This window comes from Rhinatrema bivittatum, chromosome 4, assembly GCF_901001135.1.
Source record: "Rhinatrema bivittatum chromosome 4, aRhiBiv1.1, whole genome shotgun sequence".
In the NCBI taxonomy this organism is placed as follows: Eukaryota; Metazoa; Chordata; class Amphibia; order Gymnophiona; family Rhinatrematidae; genus Rhinatrema; species Rhinatrema bivittatum.
Genome location: NC_042618.1, coordinates 98,957,942 through 98,984,801, shown reverse-complemented (window position 1 = coordinate 98,984,801; position 26,860 = coordinate 98,957,942). Strand labels below are relative to the sequence as shown.

Here is a 26,860-nt window from a genome sequence, read left to right as displayed (position 1 = left end):
TTGTCTGTCTATTGAGGCTAAAACCTGTCGTAGTGAGTCCCCACAGGGCTCCTCCCTGTGGATGGAGCCAACTCTCACTATGACCCAGGGGTCCACAACCACACCGAACAATAACACGGAGGAGGTACGAGACGAAAGACCAAGGACATGCTGGTAGTTCGGAGCTGAGCTCAGTGGGGTCCTCTGGTGGAGAGGAAGTCACACAGCGGCCGGAATCGCAACATTATCTTATGATATTATTATGAATCATATTATTGTGCTATTGTGTTTAAGCCACTGATTGTTTTGCTTATTTTTTTATTACTGTCAATCGCTTTGATGATAAATATAGAATTGTGGTATATCAATTACAATAAATAAAAAGTAAAATAATTATTTTCTTTCCAAAGAGTTAATGGCAAAGTGCACCACTTAGAATGAGCAGTAAAGCTGAATACTTTTTAGGGGTCTGCTCTAATCATGTTGCTGCTGGGGAGGGGAACAAAGGAATCAAGTTGATTTATAATGCAATGAATATTCAGCTAACTAACAAGGCTGGCCTCTGTACAAGGCCTTATATGCCAAAGACAAAATTTTAAATTTGACAGTTGTTCAAACAGCAGGATGAATTAAATCTTTTCTTTCTTTTAAAATGTTTATTTATCATGTCGGTTACACAGAATTAAATCTTTCTGATAAGTAAAATAATCTATAGTCTATTTTCCTTACTTTGAAGGTATAAACAATGCTTGTTTGCTTTCTTTCCTGAAATCACGGAAAAGGAAAATGCCCATCTTCTCTCCTCCAAGATCACTACCTGTTCCTTTTCCCATTCCTACTCATCTATCTCATCCTCAGTTGATCGCTTGCCACTGCAGCTGTCCTGTTATGACGTCGGTTGCAGACGGCTGCGACCGCGAGTACTCACAGCTTGTTCTGCTTTCCTACCCTCCCCGGGTCTCCTCGCTGCATGGGCCTCTCTGCATCGCCGCATTCCGCGGGCCTCCTGGCAGAGGCATGGACACCATTACTTTCGGCTCCGATGTTGGGTCCTCCTAGGCATGCGCACGTCACAAGTCCCGCCTTTGAAGCCACTTCGGCAGAAAACTCGGGGGCGTCCCCTGTTGATGATGACATCGGACTCTGGTATTTAAGCTCCTGCTTCGCCCCCAGCAAGCCGACTTGGCAACAAGTTCCATACGAGTCCTATGCCTGCCTTGTTCCTGAGACGCCGCTCCTGCTTGTATTGTGGACCCTGTCTGGCACCCGCTCCTCGGGGGTCAGTGTGTGCTCTATGGGGACCTGTTCCCTGGCTTACCCCGCTCCTCGGGCTGGCCCAGTGCCTCTTGGGTTCCATCTGGCTTCCTGCTCTACCTCGGCTCTCCTTGAGAACTACTGCAGCGACTTGTGAGTTCTCAGCCGGCCTTCCCTACTCCTCAGGGTTGCGCCGCATTCTTCATTGACTGTTCGCGCCTTCCAGCTCCTCTGGCCGCACTCACCAAGACCACCCTGAGCTTCCCCACTCCTCTGGGCTTATAATTGACAGCTGTCCTGCTCCATGGGCTTGTTTCTCCATTACTCAGCCAGCTACCCTCCGATCTCCAGGTACCTGTCTACGTGAGCTACTGGACTTGGGCTCAGGCTCTCCGCCCCGGGAGGGTTCGCCTACACTCTCCCTCTATGCCCACTGCGCTGTGGCTCCACCCCTCGGGCTGCACCATCGGAGAATATCCTGCTTGGCTGTTCGGGCGCCCATCATTCCGTGATCTGCCTGGCGCCCTCTCTCTTCAGTCTCTCCAAGTGCCATCTACAGACTGCTACCCTACGAGGGTCATCTCCTGGTCTCTGGGGCTCTCCCCTCGACTGTGCACAGAGCTTCCCTACACTCCAACACCTCGCCTCCTGACGGTGAGGACCTGTTGGGCTCCTCCCCACAGGCTGTATCAACTCACACCTCGGGCCAAGGGTCCACATACACACTAATCATAACATGTCCCATCTACCTTCAAACATTCAGTGAGCACATCGCTCCTCAAAATATCCTCAATGGATCCTACCTGCTTTGCTAACTATTGTCCCATTTCCCTTCTGTCTTTTGCATCCAAACTGCTTAAACTTACTATTCACCTGCTTTCAACTCAGGCTGTTCTGGATCTGCTCCAGTCTGGCTTTTTGTCCTCTACATTCCACAAAAACAGCTCTTGCCAAAGTCTCCAGAGACTTCTTCATGTCCAAAGGCTTTTACTTGATCCTCATCCTCTTTGACCTATCCACTGCTTTTGACACCGTTGAACACTCTGTTGTGACACCTTGACACGCTGGACTCCATTCGATTTTTGGACTCTGCTCTATCTTGGTGTTGCAAACAGCGTGAGTATGAACCCCTTTTGCGGTGGCACAGTTGGCACAACCTCGTGGGCAGAGCTCCAAGGTCTGTGCCAACAGCGAGTGAACCAGTCTTTGCATGGGCCGGGCTAAGGCAAAGTCCTGAATGGTCCAGGAGTCAGGGTAGCTGGCTGGCAAGGAAAAGTCTGAGTCTATAACTAAGGACAGATTTGAAGACCAGGCTTAAGCTGTAGACAAGGCTGAAAAAAGCAGGCCAAAACTAAATACAAGGCTAGTTCGAGGCTAAGGTTGAAGACAAAGCTGAGGCTGACAATGAGGCAAGACTGAGGCTGAGGAATTTGTTGCCAGAAGATGTGGTTAGGGTAGTGTAACTGGATTTAAAAAAGGTTTGGATAAGTTCTTGGATGAGATGTCCATTAACTGGGTTTAATCAAGTTGACTTAGGGAATAGCCACTGCTATTACTAGCATTAGAAGCATGGGATCTACTTAATGTTTGGGTACTTGCCAGGTACTTGTAACTTGGATTGGCCACTGTTGGAAACAGGATGCTGGGTTTGGTGGACCCTTGATCTGACCCAGTATGGCAACTTCTTATGTCCTTAAGATTGGAGATGAGACAAGGTTGAGGTTGAAGATGAGGCAAGGCTGAGGCTGCAGACTGTAGCTGAAGATGGAGCAAGGCTAATGTTGGAGACAAGGCAAGGCTGGAGTCAAAGCAAGACTGAGGCGGAAGACAAGACTGGATTGAGGCAAGGGTGGGCTGAAGACAAGGCTAGAATAAGGCAAGACTGGAGCGAGGCAAGGCTGGGCTGAAGACAAGGCTGGAATGAGGCAATGCTGAGTCTGAAGACAAGGCTAGAGTGAGGCAAGGCTGGACTGAAGACAAGGCTGGAGCGAAGCAAGGCTGTGGCTAATGGCAAGGCTGGTGTTAAGCAGCGAAGAATGTCCTGGTGGGGCCTGGTGAGTGCACTGGCTCGCAGGTCGTTTCAAGAGACGGCAAACTTTAACATTTGGTTTTCTTCTTACCTCTCCCATCTTACTTTTTCTGCATCCTCTGGCGGTTCTTCCTCTACCACTGTTTTCACTATTGGTCAGTAAGCCTCAAGATCCCTTTCTCTCTTCTCTTCTTCCCTTGGTGCTCTGATCTCCTATGACTTTCAGTACCACTTTTATGCTACTGATTTCAAGATCTTCCTCTCTACCCCAAATATTTCACCAAGAATCCAGTCCAAAATCTCAGCCTACTTGTCTTATGTCACTGTTTTCATGTCCTGCTGCCATCTTAAACTTAATGTACTACTAATAATAATCACTTAAAGTACTACTAGACATATGCAGTGTTGACCAATATGGAACTTCTTTTCTTTCACCCAAACCGGCTTCTCTTCTTCCCTCTTTTTCTGTCTCTGTGGATGTCCATCCTCCCTATTCCCTCAGCCATCTTTGATCCTCTCTTATTTTTTTGCATATGCAAAACACTACTAAAGCATGTTGTTTCATCCTCTTTATCTGCAAAAATCCATCCCCTCCTTTCTGAGCATGCTACCAAAATGCTCATCCACTCTCTTATCATCTACTGCTTAGACCAGAGGTTCTCAACCGGTGTGTCGTGACACACCAATGTGTCGCCAAACACCAGCTGGTGTGTTGCGGCTCCCGGTGTCCCAAAGCCCCAGTTATACTTCCCTTTACCTTTTTCCTGCTCCTGCAGACCAATGGGAAACCTCCTCTCTTCTTCCTGCCCCTGCGGGCCAATCGGAAGCTTCCTCCGTTCTTCCTACCCCCGCAGGCCAATCGGAAGCCTCCTCCCTTTTCCTGCCAGTAGGAGGAGGAAGCCGCTGATTGACCGGTGGGGCAGGAAGACGGGGGGCATCTCACAGCCTGGGAGTGGGGTGGTTTGAGAGGGGCTGGGAGGAGTGACAGTGTCCAAGCCCATGGCGGCAAAGAAGCCAGATCCTGTGACCGACACGTGTAAGTACTGAAATTAAACACAGCTGTGAGCCACAAAGAAAAGAGGCCAGCCGCACCAGGATTTCCCGCTTCCAAAGCAGCAGGGAACCGCAATAGAGTAGGAATTCCCCAAAGCAGCAGTGAGTCACAAGCATGAAGAGGCCGATTGCTCCGGGGATTCCCCCCTGATGCAACAGTGAGCGCGGCAAAGCCGCAATTAAAGTAAAAGTGGCGCTCAGCCATGCTGGTTACAGATGGGGCAATTGGAGCTCCCAGCGGCCGTAAAAGCAGGCAGATGAGGGGCCGCAGGAGCCTAGGGATATCCCGACAACCAGAAGAAAAGCTTGTGTGCTGTAGCATATTTTTCTAAAATAAATGTTTGCTGCTTCAGTTGGCTGAGAAGGCAGCGGCAGCCCTGGGAAATCTGCCACTGCAAAATTAAAGGGGAACACAGCATTGGGGCTCTAAGCAAAGTGTGTGTGAGAGACAGAGACTGGGCACGGAGGTGACTGGGGTGTGTGTGAGAGACAGACTGGGCAGGGAGACAGACTGGCATGGAGGTGAGTGGGGTGTGTGTGAGAGACAGACTAGGCAGGGAGGTGACTGGGATGTGTGTGAGAGAGAGAGACTGGGCAGGGAGGTGACCGGGGTGTGTGTGAGAGAGACTGGGCAGGAAGATGACTGGGGTGTGTGTGAGAGCCAGAGAGAGATAAGACTAGGCAGGGAGGTGACTGGTGTCTGTGTGTGAGACAGAGACTGGCCGTAGGGTTTAATTGGGGGGGGGGTGTGAGTGACTTGTGAGCCCTAAAAAAAGAGGACCGTGAGGACAGAGCTTCAGCAGCCGCTGCTGCTCCTGGTATGTGCTTTCAAGGGAAAGGAGTAGGAGAGTTACTGGAGAGGGTAAATAAAGGTAGCATTTTAAGTTTATTTTTCTTTATTGCCATTTTAATTATTGAGTATTAGGTGATGTGTCTTCTGTTTTGAAATATTTTATTGATATTTGGACAATTTTTAATAATTTTTATGAGTTTTAATTGTTTGACCTTATTCTGTTCATCAGCTGTTTTGAAACATTTATTAATATAGTTTTACAATTATTTCTGTGTGGGGATCTATAGCAACTTGGCTTGTTCTGTTTTCCAAATAGGAGGTGTATTAGTGTTTAGGACCTGATTTAATATTTGAGGTGTTGCCTTTTCATAGATAGGGTTCTTATGTGTTCCATAATGCAAGTGTACCTTTGTGCAGATTAATTTCTGTGCATTATTGCAGATCCTGGGACTGTGTTAGGTGCTATATTTCTCTTTCCATTTCTCCAGGTTTGCACTGCATGCAGAGTGGCTTTTTTGGTTTTCCATTCCAGTTTGTCTCCATATTTATAATGTGTGGTCTTTCTGTACTTGGTGAAGGTCGGTTCTGTGTGTGTGACCGAGGTGAGGTATTTTACTAGCATGTAGGCAATTGTATCAATCGTATTTGTTGCGTTTTCTCAATAGGATATGCATTATGGTAAATTATTGCCTTTTCATAAGGAGGGCTATTGTGCCTGGTAGTAAAGGGAGTTTGTTTTGCTTTTACTGAGATGTCATCAGAACCAGAATATCTTTTTTTTTTTTTTGCATGGTGAGTTCTATGGGTAATGCCCTAGTTCTGCTCTACATCCATTGTTGGAGGTCAAGGGGGTTCCCGTGGATGCAGAGTGTATGTTTATATATAGCCCCATGAAGGTCACATGTTCAGTGTGTCACGCATGTGAGAACCATCTGTCAGGTGTGTCCTGGCCAAAAAAAAGTTGAGAACCACTGGCTTAGACTACTGTAATTTGCTCTTCATGGGCTTCCCATTGAACCATTTTTCTCCACTGTAATCTAGTCAAAATTTGGCTGCATGACTTATCTTTTTCACCATTGCATAACCATGTAACTCTCTTCTGAAGTCGCTACATTGGCTCCCCAATACAGTTCAAACTTCTCTTAATCACCTATGAATGCATTCATTCTGCAGCTCTCTCTTTTCTATCTCCTTACACCCATCCTCTTGAACTCCTTTCATCAGGCAAGTTGCCCATGTCTACGCCTTTCTTCTTCATCACCAACTTCCTACTCTGCACTTTCCATCTGTTGCACCGTTACCTGTATTCCTGGACTAGACTTCCTAAGTCGATGCATCACGCGCCTTCTCTTGCCATACTCAAGTCCAGTTTAAAAACTCACCTTTTTTAGGCTGTTTTTAAATCCTAACCATGTCTTTACTCAATAAATATACTTCCCAGACTCATGTTTGTCATACGTGTTAGTCTTAACTAAATTACAAGATTCAAAGAGGAGGGACTTTGATATGCATCTGTACAACGCTGCATATTATGCACCGCTTTAGAAAAAATAAAAAGTAATTTAAAAAAAACAATCAACCTACCCATTAGGAAAAGACGATATTATGTCCTGTATTTCTTACTTTTTCTGCAGAAAAATGATGCGGAAAGGGGGTGTGTCATGTTGAGGAAAACGATCCCTTTAAGAAACCAGACCAACAGCAAAAAAAAAAAAAATCAAAGAAAAACAACTTATTTGCGAGGGAAACTTAGACTAACCAACCAAGTTCGAGATAGAATAAACGTAAGCGGAGAGGAAAACGGTGGCCAATCGGTGACGAACATATAGTGGCCAATCAGACGCTGTTTGGCATGGCCAATCAGGGGCAGCTTCCCTTGTGCACGCCAGGCGCTGGCTGACATGTTGGTTAACCCTGGGACGTGGTAACGGCCTGTGGCCGGGGAGCTTTCCGGGAGGTAGTTGAGTTTGCTGTCCGTTTCGCTCGTGATGGAGTCCGGTGTGGAGGAGTTGATGCCGAGGCTGCTGCCCGTGGAAGACTGCGACATCGGGGATGATTTTGATCCAACTGTGCCCCCCAGGACGCCGCAGGAGTATCTCAAGCGGGTGCAGTATGTGGTTTTCCTCTTTCTCCCTTTGCCTGGGGCTGCAGAAATAGGACAGCGATTTACAGTAGGGTCGAGCGAGTCGGGTCTCTCTAAGCCTCTCTGGGGAGGCACATTTCTTCTCAAAGACGCGAAAAGTATGTGATTTCCCAAATTGCATTTTTAAAATTGGGATGATTTTATGTTTTGTATTAAAAAAAGTAAGGATATTTTTGCCCATGTGGCCGCACGAAATTTTTCGATTGTCATAAATTACCCCTGAAGTGAGCCTCTGGTTCCCTGAATCTTTTCAGGTTTGATTTGCCCGCAGCCTTTACTCAGCCTCATGCTGTTGCTTTTTTTTTTTTTAATCGTTCTAAGGATAGAGCTAGCTTTCTTTTTGCTGTGCAGAGGTTTAATTTTTATTTCTTCTGTACATTTCTTTGGAAAACAAACTAACTTGTATTTAGACTTGCCTACTTCCCTTTATATTTAATTGATCTGTTTACATAGTTTTATTGAGATTTATGAAATGATTTCTACCTTATTTAGGAATTAGAGAAGATTGTACTGAATTTTCTATGAAACGGTATAATTTACTACAATAGAATACTAAAGCTGATGTGAATGTTGGGGGGACACAGTTGCTGAGGAACACATTCTATCTGTGTTCTTGTCTCTTTTACTGCCAATTCCTGCATCCATGTGTTCCACCTGGCTGTGCCATGTGCTTGGAATAGTCATCCTGAAGTGGTGGGTCATGCTCCCTCTCTTGCCATGTTTAAATCCTGTCTAAAGATCCATCTTTTGGATTCTGCTTTTAAATCTTAGGCTTGCTTGTCTGCTTTTAGCCTCATTAACTAATGTTTCTTTTTTCTTTTTTATCCAGTGTTTTGAAATGCCCCAAGTCTCATGTCATGCATATTTGTCTTAGTAGATTGTAAGTTCAGTAGAGCAGGGACTGGCTTTTTCTGTATTTGTACAATGCTATGCGTGGCTTGTAGCTCTATAGAAATATTATAGTAGTAGTAAATATCTCCCTTAGGGGGTTCCCTAGGCAGATAATTTGAAACACAGATGCCTTGTTGGGGGTTTTCAAATGAGTATTGAACATAATAACATGCCATTATGGGTCAGACCAAGGGTCCATCAAGCCCAGCATCCTGTCTCCAACAGTGGCCAATGCAGGCCATAAGAACCTGGCAAGTTCCCAAAAATTGTCTATCCCATGTTACTGCTGTTAATAATAACAATGGCAAATATTGCACAAGATTGGTGAGAGTTCATGAGTGAAATGCTGTCGGAATGAAGCATCTTGGTTTAATTTAATCTATGAGGAAATAATCGCCTACTTGATAAAGTTTGAATATAATAGGATTTAACTACAAAACAGAGGAATGATTCCAAATTACCTGAATCAAGTGCTAGTAACAATCTGTCAATAGAAATAAAACATACCTTTTAATTCTTTATGTAAATGGAAGAAATCTAAACAATAAAATTGGCCAATTTAGAATGTATGACACTAAATGAAGGAAGAGCAGAAGATAGATATAATGGGCATCTCGGAGATCTAGTGGAAAGAGGATAACCAAGCTAAAAAAATATTGAAATAAAAGATTAATTTTGGTGGTGGGGTGACACTGTAAGTTCAGGATGGCATAGTGTAAAGCAGGAAATAGACTGCAAGCTTTATGAATAAATATTGCATGTGTGATGTCGAATAATATAGCCATGGGGATATGGGACTGTCCACCTGGCCAGGATGAAGACACTGTGAAGAGCTAACAGATTAGAGAGGCTAACAAAATTAACACAATATTAATGAGAGACTTCAAATACCCCAATATGATTGAGTAAAATGTCTCATCAGGACATGCTAGAGAGAGAAAGTTCCTAGATATACCATTAATGACTGCTTCATGGAACAGCTGGTCTTGAAGCTGACGAGAGGGGGAACTGCTTTACATCTAATTCTTGATGGAACATGGGACATAGTACAAGGGGTGGAACTACTTGGCAATAGTAATCATAATGCTATCAAATTTGCCTCTTTCCACCTCACCATTCAATCATGCTTGGAGTTGTTTTCCCTTTAACCTTTTTTAATGCATGGTATATATTTTATCTGGGCTTTTTAAAAACAAATATTCACCTGATGCAAACTTAATCTATACCACTGCCCCCTTTAGTTTTTTTTCCTCACTTCTTCATTTTGTCATAGTTTCCTTTATTAAAAGTTAAATGTTATGGTAGTAGTTTTACTTGATATCCTGCCAGTGAATGTCAAAGCCATAAAGTCATCTTTTAAAAGATGGATCCAAATGGGAATAGGAAAGAACATAATCATTTGCAAATTAGGTGTGAGATAAGTTGAGAATAAATTTGCCTTCCAGGTAAAAACCTTTGTAATTTTAAAACTTTTTTTCAAGTGTATCAAAAGCAAGATACCTGTGAGTGAGTTGGACCACTAAATGACCAGGGGGAGGAGGAAGGGCATTCAGGGGAGACAAGGTCATAACAGGAAAACTAAATTAGTTCTTAGCTTTTAATCTTTACCAAGAAGGAAATCCACATGGATAACAATCTTTGAAAGTGAAGATTCAGAGGAACTGAACCAAATAACTGAAACTGGAAGATTAAAATAAAGCAACTTGACAAACTAAAAATTAACAAATCGCTAGGCTCAGATGGTATTCACCCAAGAATTCTAAAAGAGCTCAAATATGAAATTGCAGACCTGATATTAGTAATCGGTAACCTATCATAAAAATCAGCCACTGTGCGTTAAGACTGGATGGCCAATGTAATGACAGTTTTTAAAATGCATTCCGGGGGTGATCTAGAAAACTCTAGACCAGCGATTCTCAACCGGCAGGTGTGTTGCATGCTACTAGTCTCCCGCTGCTCTTCCCTCCTCTTCCTTCATAGAGCGAGAGGGACAATCTTCCACTGCTGCCGTTGCCACCTGGGCTATCATCACGTTCAAGCCCGGATGGTAACGGCAGCAGTGTCATTGGAAGCTGGCAACTGTGGCTGGGCTTTTTTGTTCTTCTCGCACCTGCCCCCTGGCCTGGAACAGGAAGTGATGTGCAGTGGGGTGTGCGGGGAGAAGAAAGAGCCATGCTGCACGAAAAAGTAGCGGCGGCAGCATGGGCCCGGAGCAAAATCGGAAGCAGCCAGAAATTGGCATAGGAGACAGCAGAATTAGCCTCCCGTGGCTGATGGGATTCTTCTTTCTTGGCCTGCGGGGGCTAGAGGAGGCTTCTGCAGCTACCATTTGTGCTCAGGGGGGGTAGGGGGAGAGAGAGACAGCCAGTAAGTGAGAGAATGTATGTGTGATTGAGAGTGTGAATGTATAACTGTGATTGAGAGCCTGTGTGGAAGTGAGAGCATTTGATTGAGATCATCTATGTGTGTGTGAGAGAGAGTATGTATGTAATTGAGAGAAACAGGTCAGAGAGGTGGTGTGTGTGTGTGTGTCTATATAGGAGAGACAATGGAAGTGACTGGTCAAGGAGATGACTGGAGTTTGTGAGAGAGTGATTATGGGAATGAGAAGCCTGTGCATGTGGCGAGAGCTAGCATAGGAGTGAGAAACCTGTGTGTGAGAAAGAGAGACAGTTCGGGAAGGTGACTGGTGTGTGTGTGTAAGAGACTGGTAGGGAGATGATTGGTGTGTGAGACAGAAACTGGTCATGGGGGTGTGACTGGTATGTGTGTGTGTGAGAGACAGAAATTGGTCATGGGGGTGTGACTGGTGTGTGAGGGAGACTGGTCGTGGGCCCTAAGGAAGAGGACCATGAGTACAGAGCTTAGCCACTATTGCTTCTGGTGTGTGCTACTGGCCTGCATGGAAGAGTAGGAGAGCTGCTGGAGGGGGTTAGAAAATGTGGCTTTTTAAGTTTATTTTTCTTGATTGACTTCCATTTTAATTACTGAATATTATGTGATGTTTGCTGTTTTGAAATATTTTATTAGTGTTTGGAGAATTTTAAATAATTTTTGAGTTTTTAATTGTTGAATGTTATTCTGTTCATAGTTGTTGTGAAACATTTATTCTGCTTATTAGTATAGTTATACAATTATTTCTGTGTTGGGATCTATAGCTACTTGGCTAGTTCTGTTTTCCTAATAGGAGGTGTATTAGTGTTTAGGACCTGATTTAATATTTGTAGTGTTGCCTTTTCATAGGTAGGGTTGTTACTGTTTGTTTGTATTCCATAATACAGGTATTAGCTTGTGCATTACTGCAGATCCTGGGAATATGTCAGGTCAGTTCTGTGTATGTGACTGAGGTGAGGTATTTTACTAATATGTAAGCATTTGTATCAGTCTTATTTGTTGTATTTTCTCAAGAGGACATGCATTGGTGATAAACTTCTGTCTTTTCATAAGGAAGGCTATTGTGCCTGGTAGTAAAGGGAGTTTGTTTTGCTTTTACTAAGAGGTCATCAGAACCAGAACATTTTTTTTGTATGGCGAGTTGTACAGGGTAATGCCCTAGATCTGCTCTGCACTCGTTGCTGGGGGTTGAGGGGATTCCTGTGGATGCAGAATGCATGTTTACATTTAGCCTGGTGATGGTCACATGTTCAGTGTGTCACGCATGTGAGAACCATCTGTCAGGTGTGTCCCGGCCAAAAAAAAGGTTGAGAACCACTGCACTAGACCAGTGAGCCTGGTGTTGGTGCCAGGCAAAAGTAGAAGCTATTATTAACAGAATTAATGGGGAAGAGCCAACATGGAATTAGCAAATGGGAAGTCTTGCCTTACCAGTCTATTCATATTTTTTTGAAGGTGTAAATAAACATGTAGATAAAGTGAGCTGATTGACATAGTGTATCTAAAATTTCAGAAGGCATTCCTCAGGAAATTTTAAAAAGTCAAAGGATAGAAGGAGTTGTACTACTATACGGGCCGATACAATAAAAACGCGGGCGGACACAATGTCCGGAGATTCTTTTGGGGTTGCTGCTTGGGGGGTGGGAATTATATTGGAAACCTTGATGTGGGTGTATTCGCTGTGTTGTATTTTTGATTTGCTGTTTGTGCACTGTGCGTGGATCACCCAATAAACATATTTGGAAAAAAAAAAAACAAAAACGCGGGCGAACAGGCCACTCTCCTGTGCGCGCGATTCTGTATTTAAATGAGGCCCGGCGGTAAAAACAGGCAAAAGGAGGCGCTAAGGACACTAGCGTGTCCCTAGCGCCTCCTTTTGGACCGGAGCGGCGGCTGTCAGCAGGTTTGACAGCCGACGCTCAATTTTGCCAGCGTCTGTTCTCGAGCCCGCTGACAGCCACGGGCTCGGAAACCGGACGCCAGCAAAATTGAGCGTCTGGTTTTCGACCCAACAGCCGCAAGCCGACTTCAAATTTTTTTTATTTTTTTACTTTTTTTAACCTTCGGGACCTCTGACTTAATATCGCCATGATATTAAGTCGGAAGGTGCACAGAAAAGCAGTTTTTACTGCTTTTCTGTGCACTTTCCCAGTGCCCGAAGAAATTATCGCCTACCTTTTTGGGTAGGCACTAATTTCTGAAAGCAAAATTTGCGGCTTGGCTGCACATTTTTGTTTTCTGAATCGCGCGGGAATACCTAAAAGGGCCATCAACATGCATTTGCATGTTGCGGGCGCTATTTGGTTCAGGGGATTGGACGCGCATTTTCGGCCCCTTACTGAATAAGGGGTAACGCTAGTGCGTTGAACGCGAGTCCAGTGGTGGGTTAACAGTGAGCTCCGTCAGAGTGCACTGAACTGTATCGGCCCAATAGTTTGGTGACTGATTAAAATATATGTATCCATGTGCTTCAAGTCTTCAGAGGGATAGCCGTGTTAGTCTGGTGTACCAGAAATGACATCAGGCTGGTGGCACATTATAGACTAACCAGTTTATTGAGGTATGAGCTTTCGAGGACTGTCTGTAAGGTGCCACCCACTTCGTCATTTTTAGTTAAAATATAGGAAACAGATGGACTAAATGGACACTTTCTCCAGTAGATAGAGGTGAAAGTTGAGTGTCCTAGGGATCTGTACTGGGACTAGTGCTGTCTAATATTTACAGGAATAATCTGGAAAAGGGAGCTACAAATGAGGTGGTCAGATGTAACTATGACATCCAATTATTCAAAGTTGTTAAAACGCAAATGGATTGTGATGAACTGCAGAAGAACTTTGGGGAACTGGGAATTTAAGTTGCAGATGAAAGTGGACAAGTGTAAAGTGATGCACATATGAAATAATCCTAACTATAGGTACACAGTGTTAGGTTATGTATTCAGTCACCATCCAGGAAAAGGATCTTGGAGTCATTGTGGACTGTGTGTTGAAATCCTCTTATTTATGTGACTCGTTCTAGTTTGATGTAGAAGGGAAGTATAGCAGGAGAACTGAATAAACTAAATTAAAGCTTAGTGTGTGTGGTGGTTTAAAAAAAATAGAATGTTAGGAATGATCCAAAAAAGAATGGAGAATAAAACAGAAATTATGCCTTTGTATTGATCCATGGGGCAACCGCACTCGAGTCTTGTGTGCAATTTTGGTCACCCCCATCTCAAAAAAAAAAAAAAAGGCATAGTGAAACTGGAAAATGTACAGAGAAGGGTGTAACAAAAAATAATAAACTGCATGAAAAAAGGCTAAACAGATTAGGGCTTTTCTATTTGGAGAAGAGACAGCTAAAAGGGATATAAGAGTTTTATAAAAGCATGAATGGGATGAAGCAGAGAACAATGTGCCATGAAGCGAACAGCAGAAACAAATTGGAAAACACTTTTTTTTTTTTTCATTCAGTTTACATTCAAGCTGTGAAATTAGAGGGTCTGGATGGGTTCCTAGAGTGAAAGCTATTACCCATATAGAATTGGGAAAGCCACCATTTATCCCTGGGAATGAACAAGAAATGGATCTTTTTGAGATCTTCCAGGTACTTGTGACCTGGATTAGCCACTGTCAGATACAGGATGCTGGACTCAGTGGACACTCGTTCTGACCCAACATGGCCCATCTTATGTATAACATCATATAATATCAGTAATTATCTAATAATCAGTTTTTAGTAAGCCCTTTTTTTTTCAAAGATATAGAATGGAGGAGGGAAACCTGAATAAATTAGGCCCTAAATGATGAATAAAGAAATGTGCTCGCCATGTTAGTGCATTCGACTACAAAGAAATAAAGATTTGTTGATTTTTATTTCCTCTTAAGTGATGGGTAGTGATCCATGTTGAACATTTATAATGTTCAGATCCTGCATTGGAAGCAGTATGTGCTTGGCTGACCAAATAGCAAGTAAAAGCAGGTTTATGTACAATCTTGCTCCTTTTTTAAATTCAGAGCCCTTTATTCTGCATCATTGCCTTCTAGAATCATATTCATCAAAGGTTATCTTCACCTCTCTCTCCCAGCAATTATGTTGTTTCATTCCCTGGGGCCACCATGAGTTTTGTCTTTCTGCTTGAGTCTCTGTCTCTTCAATATCCCTAGACTACCATCTAAATCCCATAAGAATACTAAAAGGCAGCTAAACCCACAGACTGGAATAACTGAGATATGCAATGGGGGCCATAGTTCAACTGGTTTTGCAAAAAGTGTTTTACTCTAAATCTGAGAAAAATGGAAATGAAAGCTTTGGATGGATTCTTTTTAACCAGAGAAGTAGAAGACATTTTGGATTTGCTCCAAATTGATTGAGCAAGATACATTGTTGCTTTGATTACTGTACTTCTGCTTGTCAAGTAGCTTCTTGCTGTCCTCTGAAACAAATATATTTTATTTATGGACATTTGATATTCCACCTTTTCCCAAAGTTGGTCTCAAGGTGGATTGCAATAAAAATTTAAATGAACAGGCAATTAGAGTACCAATAGGATCCAACATTGGAAACTCATTTGCAAAAGGTTTAAGATCCAATTGAGCCCATTGTCGCAGACTAGAGGTGGACATACAGCAGCTGACGGACAGGACCAAAGCACCAGAACAGAATCAGGAGGCAGAATCATAGTTTACTCCTGGGAGAATTCTGCACTACTGCGGAGCGCAGAATTTGCGCAGAATTATCACATTCTGCGAAGAAAATAGCAGAGGAGACCCCGGCATGCCACGAACGGAGCGCATCCCTCGGCGAAGTTGAAGGCCCGGCGTGCTGTTCGTGGCGAAAAGGGAAGGCCCCCATGTGCCGTGAACGGACTGTGCTCCGCTCAAGGCGAAAATGGAAGGCCCCGTGTGCCACGAACGGCGCGCTGGGCCTTTATCTTTGCTGCAAACGGAGCGCGTCCCGCGGCATGCCGGTGAGAGAGAATGTGCGTCAGGGAGGGGAGGGTGAGAGAGCAAGAGGGTGTGAGCATGGGGGGGATGCCTGTGAGAGCGAATGTGTGTGTGAGAGAGGGGAGGGTGACAGCATGGTTGGTAAGAGGTGGGGAGGGTGAGAGAGCATGGGAGGTAAGAGAGGGTGGGTAGGAGGGATGCTTGAGTGTGGGTTTCAGAGAGAGGGAGCCTATATGAGGGGAGGGGGATGCCGGTGAGAGAGGAGAGGGGGTGCGGGGAGGGTGAGACACAGCTTGGTTGGTTAGAGGGGGAGTGGGGGGGATGCTTGAGTGTGGGTTTCAGAGAGAGGGAGCCTATATGAGGAGATTGTGAAGCAGTGTGTATGTGTGTGAGAGATTGGGAGCTGGTGTGTAAGAAAAAGGGATCATGTGTTTGTGAGGGTGCTAGCCTGTGTGAAGGGATTGTGTATCTGTGAGACAGAGCCTGTGTGAAGGGCTGTGTGAGAAAGACATAGTTAGCCTGTGTGAGAATGTATGTGAGAAAGGGAGTTTGTGTGGGAGTGTATGCAAGAGAGAAGGCCCTGTATGAGGGGATGTGTGTGTGCGAGAGAGTGAGGGAGCCTGTATGAGGATGTGTATATGTGGAAGGGACACTCTTACAGTGAATTTCTAGGGAAATTCTGCTCAAAGTATTTAAAATTCTGCAATTTTAAGTTATAACTTTTTTTTCTGTAATAATTTAAAATGTAATTACTTAAAGACTGTCATGTAAATTGTGATATTTTGACCAATATAAAGTTTGCAGAATTTTCAGTGTTTGGGCACAGAATTTTAAATTTTTTTGCGCAGAATTCCCCCAGGAGTAATAGTTGGACAGGCAGGGTTGAGGCACGCAGAGTTCATGCAATGTCAGGGGGCAGGCAGAGTTCAATCGCAGTCAAGAGGCAAGCAAGCAAGAAATCAGGACAAGGAACAAACAAGGCAGATTCAAGGGTTAGGCCGGGTCACAGGTGAAAGCAGCAACAAGAACAGCAATGCACAGGAATACACAGAATCAAAACCTATTGCTCAGGCATCTGCTCAGAGATCTGAGCTCCTTTTTATAGGAAAAAAACTGATTACGTTAGGGTGCACTCACAGGAAATCCTGTGTGCTGGGCCTATAAAACTGCTAATTTGCTGAGGCCCCATAGACAGAGCTGCAGGATGCATCAGATGATCGGGACACCAGGAGCCATGTTGTACTCAGGTCCCCAAAGTATGCAATCCTAACTGCTGTGCAGCATCCCGCGGTTGACAGCATATTATACCCATGTTGTGTATTTCATAGTCTCTTGAGAGTTAAAGTGGATGGGTTGCAGGAAGTGAGTTTTGGGGAAGGCCTGAGTGAAAAGCTGTGCCTTTGCTTTTTTTTTTTTTTTAATTGAATTATTTAAGGTAGCATATTGATACAGTGTAAAGAGCTGACGTAATTCCGCATAATCCATCCCTGTGTGACCTTAAGACCTACCATGTGCCTTTTGATATCTAGAAATTGTGTGTTTTACTAAAGCTACCATCCAAAAATGACCTATAAGCTAGTACCTTGGTTTATGCCAACTACATTTGGGTGTCATTGTGTTGCTGTGACAAAGCACAGTTTTGATTTTCCTAATAGCAGTGCAATGTTTGGAAATATGACAGATCCAAACAGAGCTGCTAGTTTTGTTTTACAATTATTTTACACTTATTTTATATATAATTTTCAAATAAGTGAGCTACCAAATCCAGAAAAATAAGACTGGAAAGGTGTGCTCCCTGGAGTACATACAATTTCCAAAGGCTTTCATAACATTCATCACTAATTCCCAAAATGTTTTTGAATGTGTCAATGGCCTTTTTTTTTTTTTTTTTTTAACCAATGAGCTTAACTCTCTCAAAATTTACTAAGCATTGTTTCCCCATAGACACAGAATGAGGAAAAAAGCTTTAGTAAATCAGGTCCAAAGTTGTGTGTCTAGTTTTCTGCATGTGCAAAGTTAAAAAAAAAAACAAAAACAAAAAATCCACAGGCAGATGTGACTTTTCACAATATACATACTATAAAACATGCCTGAAAAAACAAAAGCATCTTTGCATTGAAATGGTGGTGAATGGTATGTTGATGCCATCCCCTAAGGAACATTCTCAGAGCTTCATTGTTACTGAAACCATATTGCACCAGGATTAGAAGCAGGTAGTTCTGTGTAGTTGATGTTAGATCTGCACGTCATCAATCAAGATATGAATTGCTAACTTACCACTCCTGCAATGTACACTTGATAATAAATGGGTAACTTGTTTCGGGTCCTGTTTATGGTCTTTCCTGTTCTGGCAGCAACAAGCAGTGTGACAAGCGTTTTATAGTTTTTAGGTTTGCACATAACGTTTGAAGCCAGCACTGTCTCTTTACTTATAGAATTGAAGCAGCAAGATGTCCTGATGTCGTTGTGGCACAAATTGATCCAAAGAAGCTGAAAAAAAGGAAGCAGACTGTGAATGTGTCGGTAAGTGTTTGGATATATTTGCAGTTGTGCCTTTCTTTCACACGTTGACTTTTTGTTTATTTTGATGTACCTGTTACACTAACCACTTGTTTGCACAGTCCAGGCATAGCCTGGTTTCTCCAGGTGAGGTTTTGAAGACTAGTTTCTGAAGTGCATTATTGTTCTAGCTGTTGGAAGTCTGGTACTGATAAATGTTTCTTTGTAATTTAGTATTTCTTGTAAATGTTTAGTTGCTTTTGTTTCATGACAATTTCCTAGCACTGGAAGAAATGATAGGACATTCATTTGCCTGCCTATTTGCTGCATGGGGCTTGATTTACTCAAATGTGGTTATTAGAATCATTTTCTGCAGAAAGGTATTTTGCATTTTTGGTGAATAAAAAAAAAATCATATACTATGCTTAATAAAAAGACTCAGAACCCTTGCACATTTCAAGAAAAGCGAATCCCCCTTTATGGTATGTGTGTTTTGGTTTTTTGGTTTTTTTTGGCTGCCATGCCCCCACTCACTCTGGATTGAGTAGGACAGGCAACTCTGATTCTTCAAGGGCCCCAAAGGTATTTTGCTTCTCAGAATAATCAGAATGTCTAAATGTACTTTTTTCTTGATCTAGGTGTTTGCAAAAATATATATGAACATTTTATCGTGGTAATCCCAAAAATTAGTCAATGAGACCTTCGAGGACTGGATTTGCACACCCATGGGTGCTGTCTGCATCATTATAATATGCATGACTTTAACCCTTTTTTGGATATATGACCTCATTCTTTTGACATAGAATGGTCTTGAGTTTGGTGAAGGAAGCCTCCTGAGGATGCTGCTACCATGGTATGCGCATTCAATATAATTGCAAGAAGTCACCGCACTATCTCTTATAAATATACGCACTTTAGGATTATTCATGTGGCCCAACTCCATAGAACTCTGTGGAGAAAATGGAAAATTTTTCATTCATTAATAAGGAAGTTGAAGAGAATTGAAAAAGTAAAAAAAAAATTTCTCATGCCTTTGACATACAGTGTAACTTAATTTTGCCTTGCTCTCATTGCCTTAGCAGCACTGCACATTAAAAAAGAATGATCCCTTCACATGCACCTGCTTTTTACTGCTATAAAGCTTTAGTCTCCACCCTCCACGCCTGCAGCCAAATATTTGTTTTAATTAAATATTTTTCTCTGTAAATGAAACTTCTATATTTTATACATTTCTTGTTTTATATTATATATAGTAACCTAGTAAGGATGGCAGAAAAACACCATCTGCTATATTCAGTCTGCCCAGCAATTCTCCCATAGCAGCAACTGCCATTCTGTGCAGGCCACCCCCATGCCTCTGCCAAGGGTAGCAAGTGCCCCTCCGTGCAGTTAACTCCAAGCCCTATGTCCAGGGCAGTAACCACCGTCCTGTGCAGGCCACCCCCATGTTTCTATTAAGGGAGATTACTGCTGCTTCGTGCAGATTGCCTCCAAGCCTTATGTTAAGGGTAGTAATATTAACATTCAAAACCAAGCAACTTTTCAAACCCATAACAAAATTACTGCTAGCAACATTTTTTACAGGGTAAGCAGCGTTCTTGATAATTCAGACAATGCTATTTGAACATGTCCGGTTTTGGACTTTGGCCATAGAAGCAGTCCTGTGCTTTTCCCTAATGTCTGTATATTAGTACTCTGGAGCATAAAAGTCAGGACCTAGCATTGGCTATCATCTGAATCCAGTTCCCCTCTGTTTCGCATCCCCATCTCCCTGCCGTCAAAGCAGAGAGCGATGTTGCGGTTACATCAAGGCTAATTGGTTAAGAGTCAAAGTCCCCCATGTTTTCTGTCAGAAGCAGCTGCTGCTCCCTGCAAGCCACACCCATATTCCTCCCCCGCCCCCTCCCCCCCCCTTTCACTCCACCTCTAGCCTCTAGGGATCCACAGTGTTTATTCCATGCTTTTTCTTAATTTTTGTTTTCATCTTTACCACCTCGTCCAGCAAGGAATTCTAGGCATCCACCACTCTCTCCATGAAAACATATTTCCTGATGTTGGTTCTGAGCCCAAGCCAGTTTCATATCATGATCCCTAGTTCTACGGTTTGCTTTCCAATGGAAAAAGTTTGAGGATCTTGCATCATTCAAACTTTTCAGGTATCTGAAAGTCTTTATCATGTCTCCCCTGCAGTTCCTTATAAATGTTCATATCCTTCAACCTCTCCTCATAAGTCTTCCGCCACAGACCCCACACCATTTTAGTCTCCCTTCTCTGGACCACCTCTGTCCTGCCTCTATCATTTTTGAGATACGGCATCCAGAACTGAACACAGTACTCCAAGTGAGGCCTCACCAAGGACCTGTACAAGGGCATTATCACTTCCTTTTTCTTGCTGGTTATTCTTCTCTCTGTGCAGCCCAGCATTCTTCTTGCTTTAACTATTTCTTTGTCACATTGCTTTGCCACCTTCAAATTGCCAGACACTATCGCCCCAAGGTTCCTTTCTCAGTCCGTGCAAATTAGTCTTTCATCCCCCATCACATACAGCTCTTTTGGATTACCACTTCTCAGCATTGGATCCCAGCTGTCTGGGATTCAAAGTCTTTGACTGCTCTTCAAGCTTTCTTAAATCACTTTTTGTTCTCTCTACTCCTTCAGTCATGTCCACTCTGTTGCAGATCTTAGTATCAGACTTTCAGATACTTGAAAAACTTTAATGATCCAAAGATTACGACAAACCTTTTCCATCAGAAAAAAATCAGCAGAACCAGAGGTCAAGAGCTGAGGCTCCAGGGAGGAAGATTAAGAACCAATGTCAGGAAGTATTTCTTCACGGAAAGGGTGGTGGATGCCTGGAATACCCTTCCGGAGGAAGTGGTGAAGTCTAAAACTGCGAAGGATTTCAAAGGTGCGTGGGATAAACACTGTGGGTCCATCAAGTCTAGAGGATGTGAATAAAGAGGAGGCAGCAAAACACTGCATGGAGTGGCAGTAGCCATAGAGGCATTCACGGAGCGGGATGCCAGTGGTTGGTGTTCCACCTTCACGGAGCGGAAGGATGGAGGGCTGCCATCTCCAAAAAAAACCAAAACATGGATAGGTAAGAGTATGGGGCAGGGGTGTGGCCTGCTTGTTACTGCGGTTGCTACCCCTAATTGAGCTGGATGTTCACTTGGATGCAGATCCGGCGCTGCTCTCTACATTGGTGGTGGGGTGGAAGGGAATTAGGGCTGGAGGGTACTGGAAGCCAATAGTAACAGGTGGGAGAGAGAAAAAGATGATAAAAAAAAAAAAGATAAAGTGTGTAGCTTGCTGGGCAGACTGGATGGGCCGTTCGGTCTTCTTCTGCCGTCATTTCTATGTTTCTATATCATCCACAAATAGACAAACTTTACCTTCTATCACTTCCCGCAATGTCACAAAGATATTGAACAGAGCCAGTCCCAAAACCGAACCTTGGGGCACTCCACATAACACAGTTCTCTCTTCAGAGTAGGTTCTATTTACCATTACACACTGTCTTCTGTCAGTCAACTAATTCATAGTCCACTCCACCACTTTGGCACTGAGTCCCAAGCGTCTCATTTTATTCATGAGCCTCCTATGCAGGACTGTATCAAAAGCTTTGCTGAAATCCAAGAAAATCACATCGAGCACTCTTCCTCAATTCAGATCTCTAGTCACTCAATCAAAAAAGTCAATTACCGTATTTTGCGGTCCATAAGACGCCCCTGACAATAGGACACACCTAGGATTTAGAGGAGGAAAATAATTTTTTTTCTTATGTCCCCATGACGGGCTCTGTACGGAGCTCCCCCTGGAGTGAATGTAGCGTCTCTCTCCCTCTCGTGCACCGTCCCCCTCCTCCTCCTCCCAACTCAGCCCAATCAGTATGGTGGCACAGGTCAGATGATTTTCTAATATATCTAAATAAATGAGAAGGAAATGGCCTGTACTAACTTTGATGCCATGTATCGTCTTCTGCCGGCAGAGCTTCAGCTCCCTGCCGGTCTGCTGTTCCCGGGGTGCATCTTACTGCGAAGCTCGGCGAGGCGCAGGTCAAACATCAACTGTTTGAACCACATGCGCTACGGAGGCCCCTCCAGTTCAAACAGCTCCCTGCCGGTCTGCTGTTCCTGGGGTGCTGCTGTCCTTCGCAGTAAGATGCACACCGCGGCACCCCGGGAACAGCAGACCGGCAGGGAGCTGTTTGAACTGGAGGGGCCTCTATAGCGCATGCGGTTCAAACAGCTGATGTTTGACCTGCGCCATACTGATTGGGCTGAGTTGGGAGGAGAGGGACGGCGCGCAAGAGGGAGAGACGCTACATTCGCTACTTAAGACACACAGACATTTTTCCCCCACTTCTGGGGGAAACAAAGTGCGTCTTATGGAGCGAAAAATATGGTAGATTTGTCTGACAGGACCTTCCCCTGGTGAATCCATGCTGCCTAGGGTTCAACAACCCACTATCCTTCAGCAGTGTCTCCATTCATTTCCCCTCCACTAATGTGTGAGGCCTGTAGTTTCCAGCCTCCTCTCTGCTACCACTGTTGTGAAGCGGGTCCTCTACAGCCCTTCTCCGGTCACGTGGCACCACTCCTGTTTCCAGGGATCTATTGAACAGGTCTTTCAGTGGACCTGCCAGGGAGTCTCTGAGCTCCCTCAGTATCCTGGAATGTATCTCTTCTAGCCCCATGATCTTGTCCACTTTGTTTTCTTAACTCTTCCCATACATTCCCTTCCTTAAACAGAGTTTTGTCTACCCCACCCCAGCTACGATCTTCCCAGCTAGAAACAGTCCTCCTCCAAGGTCCATTTCTTCGTCTCTCTCCCCACATTGCTTTTGTCATCTTTCATTTTCACTATACCACTTTGGGCTTCCCTTCTTTCTCTGATGTTTCTGAAAAATGTTTTGTCACCTCGCTTTATCTCTTTGGCAATCTTTTTTTTTTTTCTGCTTGACCTTTTACTTTTCTGATTTCTTTCCTCGTCTCCCTTGGTTTCCTCTTTTTGGGATCCTTGAATGCTATTCTTTTTTTGCCTTTATTTTTTCAGCTACCTCCTTTAAGAATCAAATCCATTTTTTTTCTCTTACTTGTGTTTTTCTAATTATATAGACTTGTTGCCTTTGTAATAGCTCCTTTTAATTTGGCCCACTGTTCCACCTCACCCATTTTCTCCCAGTCGTTTGGGGATGTTCCTGAAGGAAGAAGCATTTTAACAGTTTATTTTTGAAATTCAAAACTTGGGTTTTCATATGACTTCTCTGATCTTATTTGTGATATCAAACCATACCTTCTGATGATTACTGGTGCTCAAGTGGTCACTTATGGGGATATTAGAGAGATTGCCATTTGTGAGGACAAGGTCAAGTATCACACCCTCCCTAGTGGGTTCCATTACCATTTTTTTGAGCAGAGGCCCTTGGAAGGCATCCATTATCTCTCTACTTGTTGTAGATTCTGCAGAAGGGATACGCCAGTCTACATTTGGCAGATTAAAATTTCCAACAAGCAACACTTCTCCCTTCTTTCCCATCTTATGTATGTCTTCGACCAAATCTTTGTCCAGCTCTCCTGTTTGAATTGGAGACCTATAGACCACACAGACGTAAATAGAAGCACCATCTTCTTTCTTTAGGACAGCCCATAATGCTTCTGCCTTACTCCAGTTGCTTGGATATTGTTTTTGACATAAAGAGCTATTTCTGCCTCTTTTTCCTTTTTTTTTTTTTTGTAATCAAAAGTTTTATTAGATCCACATGAACACAAGGTACAAAACAATACAAAGATGTTATCGCATACATAAGCCTTGAATCAACATCAATTGCAGCAAACAGGACTGTACTGTACTGTGTAAGAGCAGAGTAAAATTCAGCATGAAAACAAGCAAAATAACATACATCAGAAAACCTCCACCTCAACATTCAGTAGAGAGATATTTTACTGAGTATACCCAAAACTAAAAACTAAGGCACCTCTCAACTATCAGTGCTATGATTGACCTATATTCATGTAGGACCACCAGCACAAATATCGAAGCTCCATGTGTTAGCGCAAATCTAATATTATATTCACCTCCCCCAACCCCATTTCCTACCCTAACCAAAGCCCCCTAGAAATATCATATAAGAATAGGTCAACCCCAACAAACATCACACAGTGCCCAGGCCCTCGTAATATCTACGAGCTCCCCTGCCAAACTCTATAAGGCCGCCATGTCCCCAGAAACTTTCCATAGTTTTTATGTAGTCGAGCTGTAAGATCCGCCAAAGTATAAATTTTATACATCTTAGTATACACCCCCCCCTATAGTCGGGGATCGACTTTCCTTCCATTTCTGTGCTATTTGGAGGCGTGCTGCCGTAAGTATAAAAGAGGTCAACTTATTTTCAGGAAGTCCTAACCGTGGTATAGATTGACCCAATAATGCTTGTCCGGGAGAGAGTTCAAGCAGGATCCCGAATAGGAGGCTGAGCCATTCCTCTACTGCCCGCCAGAAGTCACGAATCAACACACAACCCCACCACATATGAAAATAGTCACCCCTTTGGGCACATCCCCTCCAACATTGATCAGAGCTGGACACGTGGGCCATATGTAAATGAGCTGGACTGTAATGCCAGCGGTACAGCAGTTTATAAGCATTTTCAATCATTGACACAGCAATTAACCCCTTACCCATTTGGCTAAAGATCAATTCCCAATCTTTTTGAGTAAAAGAACATTGTAAATCATGTTCCCAAGCTTTCATTTGTTTAGTCCTACCAAAGTGAGAGGAGCCCAACAAGGAGTATATTTGAGAGATCAACTTTATGCCCTGATCAGCTTTCAAGCATAACGTCTCAAAAGCTGGTTTTTCATGGCTAAGAGAGTTGCCAAGGGAGTATGTTTGGGCAAAATGTCGCAACTGCATATATGCGAGTGTATCCGCCCCCAAGAGGTGAAATCGCGCTTGTAAATCCGAAAAGGGCAGCATTCTCGTGCCGCTCCATAGAGATCCCCACTGTTTTAGACCCTTGCTTTTCCACCGCTGAAACGCGGGATTAATATATCCGGCAGGAAATTTATTATTCGCATAGAGGTAAGTGCTCCAGCAGTAATCATAGGGCCCTACCAATAGGTGTCGCTTAATATGCCAAAGATTCAGAGTATGGAGCATAGAAGGCGGCAGTATCTCCCTCAGGGGACTACACCAAGTAGATTTAGGTTGCCACATAAAGCTAATAAGAGGGACGGGCCCCACGAGTTGCTGGCTAAATAATACCCAGGGTTTAATGTCTCGGTCCCTGTGCCACTCCACTAGCATTTTAAATTTAGCCGCCAGATAGTAACGGTCTAAATTGGGCACTCCCAAACCCCCCTGCCCACGAAATTGATAGAGAGTGGCTCGCGCCACCTGCGGCCTCCCATTGCCCCAATTATACTTCAAAAGCCGTTTTTGCCAACTGGCCAACACACCCTTCGGGATAGCTATCGGTAGGGATTGGAACAAATATAGTAATTTAGGCAGAACCATCATTTTCACTGCGGCAATTCTGCCCATCCAGGAAATCCGATAACGGTTCCACTCCTCCAGATCGAGTAATATTTTAGCCCACAAGGTGTCATAATTAAGTTGGAACAGATTGTCGTCTGCACTAAGATGAATACCTAAATATTTAATGTGGCAGCGGGCCCACTTAAACTGAAATTGAGAGCGCAATTGAGCAGCCATTGCGGATGGCAGGTTAATATCAAGGATCTCGGACTTGTCGAGATTCATACGGAATCCGGATACCCTACTGAAACAGTCCATTTCAGTGATAAGAGGGGGAAGAGAGGACACAGGATCCGTAAGCAAAATCATAATATCGTCCGCAAATAAGGACAATTTCGAAGAATAACGACCCAGCATCACCCCCTGTATAGTCTCATTTCGCCGAATATGAATAGCCAAAGGCTCCAGAAAAAGAGCAAATAGCAGGGGGGAGAGGGGGCAACCTTGTCGGGTACCCCGGGACACCTGGAATACGTCCGAGTATCCCCCATTAACTTTAACACATGCACAAGGGCTGCCGTACAATTGCTGTAACCATTGCAAAAACGTAGTCCCAAACTTCATTTTCCGAAGTAGAGCAAAAAGATAGGGTCAGTGCACTAGGTCGAACACTTTTTCAGCGTCCACCGAAAGTTCCAAGGTTGGTATAGCTTGCCGTTTAACCCACCACATCATATCTAGTATTTTTTGGATGTTGTCACTCGCCTGTCTCCCTGGGATAAAGCCCGCTTGATCCACGTGTACCAGAGAAGCAATGAAGCCATTCAATCTGTTAGCTAAAATTTTTGCCAAAATCTTAAGGTCCACATTGAGCAAAGAGATGGGTCTATATGAGCCACATAGCGTAGGATCGCGACCCGGCTTAGCCAGTACCGTGATTCCCGCCATATTAGCCTCCGAAGACAGGGGTACTCCCTCCTTCAACGCTTTATAATATCGGGCCAGAACGGGCGCTAACACCGGGGCAAAGACCTGATAGAAGCGATTAGTATACCCATCCAGCCCCGGGGCCTTGCCTGGCTTCAGAGCCTTTATGGTAGCTGTAATTTCCAGCTCAGAAACATCTTTATCTAAAATAAATTGTTGGGCAGGTGTAAGTTCCGGAATGGGTATAGAATCCAAGTAACCGGGAATCATGCCATCATCAATGGTGTCATTTAAGGCATAAAGATCAGCATAGAATTGATGGAAACATTGCCTAATGGAATTATTATCCATTACCACCGCCCCGTCCGGGCGTTTCACCTTTAGGATAATAGATTGCGCTTGACGCTCTTTAACGCATGGGCTAGCAACTTCCCTGCTTTATTGCCCCCTTCAAAATATCTCTGTTGCATTAATTCAAGCTGGTTAGCGAT

At 43.8% G+C, this 26,860-nt stretch overlaps 1 protein-coding gene across 1 annotated transcript in view; it reads left to right on the top strand.

The window, feature by feature from the left end:
- The first annotated feature begins 6,955 nt into the window (after positions 1-6,955).
- The window catches only part of GEMIN2 (gem nuclear organelle associated protein 2), a 67,568-nt gene continuing 47,663 nt past the window's right edge, over positions 6,956-26,860 (top strand). The window contains exons 1-2 of the mRNA XM_029598497.1: positions 6,956-7,218; positions 17,897-17,984. Of these exons, the coding sequence (XP_029454357.1) occupies positions 7,097-7,218; positions 17,897-17,984 (210 nt within the window). The 5' untranslated portion in view covers positions 6,956-7,096. The remainder of the gene's footprint in view (positions 7,219-17,896; positions 17,985-26,860) is intronic.